The sequence below is a fragment of the Bombina bombina genome, chromosome 5 (assembly GCF_027579735.1).
Source record: "Bombina bombina isolate aBomBom1 chromosome 5, aBomBom1.pri, whole genome shotgun sequence".
In the NCBI taxonomy this organism is placed as follows: Eukaryota; Metazoa; Chordata; class Amphibia; order Anura; family Bombinatoridae; genus Bombina; species Bombina bombina.
In genome coordinates, this window is record NC_069503.1 from 505,804,943 (window position 1) to 505,812,360 (window position 7,418).

The 7,418-nt window shown below is 36.0% G+C and overlaps 1 protein-coding gene across 1 annotated transcript in view; it reads right to left on the reverse strand.

Moving 5' to 3' along the window:
* The window catches only part of ELMO1 (engulfment and cell motility 1), a 1,021,083-nt gene that overhangs the window by 670,531 nt on the left and 343,134 nt on the right, over window positions 1–7,418 (reverse strand). Inside the window, exon 8 of the mRNA XM_053714416.1 lies at window positions 5,597–5,632. Coding sequence (XP_053570391.1) covers window positions 5,597–5,632 — 36 coding nt within the window. The remainder of the gene's footprint in view (window positions 1–5,596; window positions 5,633–7,418) is intronic.

A 7,418-nucleotide genomic window follows, 5' to 3' on the forward strand; every position in this document is an offset into this window, starting at 1 on the left:
TGCTGTGGAACAGAACACAGTCCTCAAGTCTGAGTCTTATAGCAGCGCTCCTGACATGGACTTGAGTGAGTGAAAGCAGGCAGTGAAACTTGTCAACACTGATTGCTTAGGAGCTGTTAGCAGTAGTCTGGATGGTTTTGCAGAAAAACTTTACCTGCATCTCCAGACTCAGAGAGGTTGACATGACTACTTAAAACTCCAGTCCTATCTCGAAGGGCAGATACCCTTTTTCAGGACTCTCCGAATCTTCTGACACTTCTCTGCCACCTCCTAACGTGACAAAAGGCAAAGAATAACTGGGGTAATAAGGAAGTGGGAGGGATATTTAAGCATTTGGCTGGGGTGTCTTTTGCCTCCTCCTGGTGGCCAGGTGTTATTTCCCAACAGCAAGGAATGAAACCGTGGACTCTCCCTATCTTAGGAAGGAAATTGAGGTTATTCGCACAACAGACTTCTTATTTTGTTTATAGAAGATACATATGATTTGTTTTGTTATAGAAACAAAGAATTCTGGAAGAAAAATGAATTGATTATTTTGAAAATATTTATTAATTTATCAATTTTATATTTAAACTCTTTAAATAAAGAAAATTAGTCTGTTTCTCAATTTCCTATTTTTTTTGTAATAAAAAATATTTTGTAGAATAAATTCTCTAGGTTTTTGTTGATTTCATTTAGCATGTGTATTTTAAGCAATAAAAGTGTATCTTGATTATTTAAATGTAATACTACCTATACAAACATAAAAAGATATACACTAATCTAACAACATTCTAAATACTAAGGTTTGTTTTTTAAAGAAAATTAAATTTGAATATTGAAAAAAAGTATGCAATCACTAAAATCACTTATAGGTATAATTTAAAAATGTAATTTAAAGATTAATGAATACAGATCATAATTAAGTTTCTGGAGAAAAAAAAAGTCAATTACCTAAGGGTGTTTTCTGTTCATAAATAACTGTGATGCAGATCTATCTAATTATCTTATGCAATGCTTTGATTCTAAAAATGGAATTAGCCACTGGGTAAAAAACATGCATCACAAATAATTTTATAAACAGAAACAAAAAAAATGTTTTGGCTTCCTTTTATGAACAGGCAGTGGGTGTAATATATATATATATATATATATATACACATTATATCTATATATGTATATATATATATATATATATATATATATATATATATATATATATATATATATATATACATACATACATACATACATACATACATATATACATACACACACACAATATCATTTCCTAAGTCTGCACCTAACACCCTAACATGTACCCCGAGTCTAAACACCCCTAACCTTACACTTATTAACCCCTAATCTGCCGCTCCCGCTATTGCTGACCCCTGCATATTATTATTAACCCCTAATCTGCCGCTCCGAACACCGCCGCAACCTACATTATACCTATGTACCCCTAATATGCTGCCCCTAACACCGCCGACCCCTATATTATATTTATTAACCCCTAATCTGCCCCCCACAACGTCGCCGCCAGCTACCTACAATAATTAACCCCTAATCTGCCGACCGGACCTCTTCGCTACTATAATAAATGTATTAACCCCTAATCCGCCTCACTAACCCTATAATAAATAGTATGAACCCCTAATCTGCCCTCCCTAACATCGCCGACATCTAACTTCAAGTATTAACCCCTAATCTGCCGACCGGACCTCTTCGCTACTATAATAAATGTATTAACCCCTAATCCGCCTCACTAACCCTATAATAAATAGTATGAACCCCTAATCTGCCCTCCCTAACATCGCCGACATCTAACTTCAAGTATTAACCCCTAATCTGCCGACCGGACCTCGCCGCTACTCTAATAAATTTATTAACCCCTAAAGCTAAGTCTAACCCTAACACTAACACCCCCCTAAGTTAAATATAATTTAAATCTAACAAAATAAATTAACTCTTATTAAATAAATTATTCCTATTTAAAGCTAAATACTTACCTGTAAAATAAACCCTAATATAGCTACAATATAAATTATAATTATATTGTAGCTATTTTAGGATTTATATTTATTTTACAGGCAACTTTTTATTTATTTTAACCAGGTACAATAGCTATTAAATAGTTAATAACTATTTAATAGCTACCTAGTTAAAATAATTACAAAATTACCTGTAAAATAAATCCTAACCTAAGTTACAATTAAACCTAACACTACACTAGCAATAAATTAATTAAATAAAATACATACAATTATCTACAATTAAACCTAACACTACACTATCAATAAATAAATTAAATAAAATACCTACAAATAAATACAATTAAATAAACTAACTAAAGTACAAAAAATAAAAAAAGCTAAGTTACAAAAAATAAAAAAAATAATTACAAACATAATAAACATATTACAACAATTTTAAGCTAATTACACCTTCTCTAAGCCCCCTAATAAAATAAAGCCCCCCAAAATAAAAAAATGCCCTACCCTATTCTAAAATTAAAATAGAAAAGCTCTTTTACCTTACCAGCCCTTAAAAGGGCCTTTTGCGGGGCATACCCCAAAGAATTCAGCTCTTTTGCCTGTAAAAAAAACATACAATACCCCCCCAACATTACAACCCACCACCCACATACCCCTAATCTAACCCAAACCCCCTTAAATAAACCTAACACTAAGCCCCTGAAGATCTTCCTACCTTGTCTTCACCATGCCAGGTATCACAGATCGCTCCAGGCTCCGAAGTCTTCATCCAAGCCCAAGCGGGGGCTGGAGATCCATCATCCGGCTGAAGTCTTCTATCCAAAGTCTTCATGCTATCCGGGCAGAAGAGTAGATTCGGACCGGCAACCATCTTCTTCCAAGCGGTGACAAGCGCTCCATCTTGAAGACCTCCGGCGCGGATCCATCCTCTTCTTGGGACGTCCTAAGTCCGAAGGAAGGTTCCTTTAAATGACGTCATCCAAGATGGCGTCCCTCGAATTCCGATTGGCTGATAGGATTCTATCAGCCAATCGGAATTAAGGTAGGAAAAATCTGATTGGCTGATGGAATCAGCCAATCAGATTCAAGTTCAATCCGATTGGCTGATTCAATCAGCCAATCAGATTTTCCCTACCTTAATTCCGATTGGCTGATAGAATCCTATCAGCCAATCGGAATTCGAGGGACGACATCTTGGATGACGTCATTTAAAGGAACCTTCATTCGGACTTAGGACGTCGGAAGAAGAGGATGGATCCGCGCCGAAGGTCTTCAAGATGGAGCCGCTTGTCACCGCTTGGAAGAAGATGGTTGCCTGTCCGGATCTACTCTTCTGCCCGGATAGCATGAAGACTTTGGAGCCTCTTCTGGACCTCTTCAGCCACCGCTTGATAGAAGACTTCAGCCAGATGATGGATCTCCAGCCCCCGCTTGGGCTTGGATGAAGACTTCGGAGCCTGGAGCGATCGGTGATACCTGGCATGGTGAAGACAAGGTAGGAAGATCTTCAGGGGCTTAGTGTTAGGTTTATTTAAGGGGGGTTTGGGTTAGATTAGGGGTATGTGGGTGGTGGGTTGTAATGTTGGGGGGGGGTATTGTATGTTTTTTTTTACAGGCAAAAGAGCTGAATTCTTTGGGGTATGCCCCGCAAAAGGCCCTTTTAAGGGCTGGTAAGGTAAAAGAGCTTTTCTATTTTAATTTTAGAATAGGGCAGGGCATTTTTTTTATTTTGGGGGGCTTTGTTATTTTATTAGGGGGCTTAGAGTAGGTGTAATTAGCTTAACATTTTTGTAATATTTTTATTATGTTTGTAATTAATTTTTTTATTTTTTGTACTTTAGTTAGTTTATTTAATTGTATTTATTTGTAGGTATTTTATTTTATTTATTTATTGATAGTGTAGTGTTAGGTTTAATTGTAACTTAGGTTAGGATTATTTTACAGGTAATTTTGTAATTATTTTAACTAGGTAGCTATTAAATAGTTCTTAACTATTTAATAGCTATTGTACCTGGTTAAAATAAATACAAAGTTGCCTGTAAAATAAATATAAACCCTAAAATAGCTACAATATAATTATAATTTATATTGTAGCTATATTAGGGTTTATTTTACAGTATTTAGCTTTAAATAGGAATAATTTATTTAATAAGAGTTAATTTATTTCGTTAGATTTAAATTATATTTAATTTAGGGGGGTGTCAGGGTTAGACTTAGCTTTAGGGGTTAATAAATTTATTAGAGTAGCGGTGAGGTCCGGTCGGCAGATTAGGGGTTAATACTTGAAGTTAGGTGTCGGCGATGTTAGGGAGGGCAGATTAGGGGGTTAATACTATTTATTATAGGGTTATTGAGGCAGGAGTGAGGCGGATTAGGGGTTAATACATTTATTATTGTGGCGGTGAGGTCCGGTCGGCAGATTAGGGGTTAATAATTGTAGGTAGGTGGAGGCAACGTTGGGGGCGGCAGATTAAGGGTTAATAAATATAATATAGGGGTCGGCGGTGTTAGGGGCAGCAGATTAGGGGTACATAGGGATAATGTAAGTGGCGGCGGTGTGCGGTCGGCAGATTAGGGGTTAAAATTTTTTAAGGTAGAGTGGCGGCGATGTGGGGGGCCTCGGTTTAGGGGTACATAGGTAGTTTATGGGTGTTAGTGTACTTTAGAGCACAGTAGTTAAGAGCTTTATAAACCGGCGTTAGCCCAGAAAGCTCTTAACTACTGACTTTTTTCTGCGGCTGGAGTTTTGTCGTTAGATTTCTAACACTCACTTCAGCCACGACTCTAAATACCAGCGTTAGAAAGATCCCATTGAAAAGATAGGATACGCAAATGACGTAAGGGGATCTGCGGTATGGAAGTCGCGGCTGGAAAGTGAGCGTTAGACCCTTTCCTGACTGACTCTAAATACCGGCGGTAGCCCAAAACCAGCGTTAGGAGCCTCTAACGCTGGTTTTGACGGCTAACGCCAAACTCTAAATCTAGCCGTAAATATCCACATGGGACTGTACAAGCATTTTAAATTCTGAAATTATTTTCTACTTTTGAAGGGAAAAAACATGCTATAACAGCAAAAAGAATGACTTCATCTATAAATTAGTTATTAAAATCAATTTGCGTCAAAATTAATTTTTACATTTTTAATTTCTTTTTATTAACTTATATTGTCTACATTAGCCCACACTCATTCAAGTACAATAAAGAATAAACAAGTACATTTTTAGTGCTGATAACCATCTTAAATTCAGCATTTTCCATGTTCTATTCCTTTCCTTTACCCAATCAAACTCTCTTCTTCAATCTCTCCTTATCAAACACCAATACATCTGAGACTATCTTTCCTCTTACTACAAATTACATATTAATAAAATTATACAAATATGTGTGACAACAATGACATGCAAAGTTAATACAGAATGCAAAAAAAATTAACTTTTGATTAACAAGTTGTTGCCTGTAACAGAAAACAGAAAAAGCCCAAATCCCAGCACATTCCATGCAAGAAAGCGACATACAGCTTGCTGCTGTTTGCCAAATAAGAGATAAAATAAAAGAACATTTACAGCGTGCAAGCGAGCTGCATCCAGCATGCAAAGTTTGGAGTTTCAAAAGCAGATCCTTACCAGGGCTTCATAATCTTCTGCAATTTCTGATATCGTCTGTAAAAATTTTAAAAACTTTCAAGTAAGCAAAGTTATTACTTAGCATAAGTCACTGCAAAAAAAAAGATTGTTAAAACCTTTATTCTAAGATCACAATATGTGGTTTACCAGAGAGAGATAAAAATAAACATTTTTAAAAATTTTAATTATTTGATTCGCTCCATTGTGAATGTTAAATTTCTCATGTAAGGCCTACAATTATTTAGGGCAAAATATAACTAAATGAATTTTAGTAAATCAAAAGATCATCTTGTACCACATAATCGGCAAAAAAGAAATATGTACCCTGAACTATATAATTTGTAACTGTATTTATCTATTTCATGTCCACCTGGACAAGTATATACATCACATGGTTGTGGATTTTCAGGGTTTTACCCCCATCCTCAGACTTATACAAAAATGCATGTAACAACACAAACTAATATGCCCTACTTACCACTATGTGATCCCAATTATCTCTAATCACCTTGTGTGTTTCAGCTACAGACTCCCGGCGCATTGCTTACGTCATTACTAGGCGTTATGTGTTGCTTAGGAGATCAGCCGCTGTTTACATTCAGCTTATCAATACTTTGTGAACATGTAGTTAGCTGTAATAAACATTAAAATGAAAAATCACTATGTTAAGATATATGTGCAGCTATTATGTGTCTTTCTTATTTTAGATATATCTCAGAGTATATGCATACGAGCGGTAGTTACCCGGCACAATGCATGCGTCACAACTCTTTACAAACAGTGTTTTCGTGTTATCCATATAGGTACCGTGCAACTATATCTAACTAAACTATTACATTAAAAACAAAGTACAAAAATGTCACAACATCAAACATTGCAATATCTTATACTTAACCATAATAGTACACCATGATTAAAGGCACATACGATCAATATAGGTATACGTAAACACTATATTTCTCACCTCTAAACCTGAATGAGAACTGATGCTAGGTAAGACAATATTTAGATATTTGGCAAATAACATATCCTATGGAGAGAATTATGCAAGGAACTTGGACATAATTATATCAGAATCTATCAGGTTTATTAGATCCGGCAAAGCTAAACACATCTATAGATTAATGAAGCTGGGTAATATATTGGGCTAGGGGCACTAGAGGAAGCTATGCCATTCAATTTTAGTATTCAAACCCTTTGGAATGAGCGTTTCAAAATCATAAGTCCATCTTGCTTCTCTCTACAAAAGTACTTTGTTACGGTCACCACCTCTAGGTAGTGGAGGTACGTGATCAATTAAAGTGTATCTCAAGTCAGCCTCGTTATGGCCTCTTTGCATAAAGTGGCGAGCCACTGGTTGGTCTGATTCTTTTTTCTTGATCGCTGTGCTGATTGCGCTTCTATGATTCACCATTCGGGTCCTCAGGTCGTCACTAGTTTTCCCGACATAAAATAGACTACAAGGACAGTGCAGTAGATAAACCACAAAATGAGTGGTGCATGTCATTCTATGCTTGTAATAGTATTTCTTTCTATTCCTAGGATGATGGAAGAAGCGACTCACTAACATTTCATTGCATGTTGTACATCTGCTACATTTGTAGAAACCTGGTTTCACATTATCTAACTAAGTTTTTCCGTTGTAAAATATCTTTAAGAGATCTCCTTTGTCTAAAGACAATTCTGGGGGTTCCCATCCCTTTGAATGGGAGTGTCTCATCAGAATAGACTATCCTCCCATTTTCTCGTAGTATGGAGGGGAACTTGTTCTTATCTGTGGAGTATGTAGCAGCCAAGGTAGTTTTACTTGTATTATCTTCGT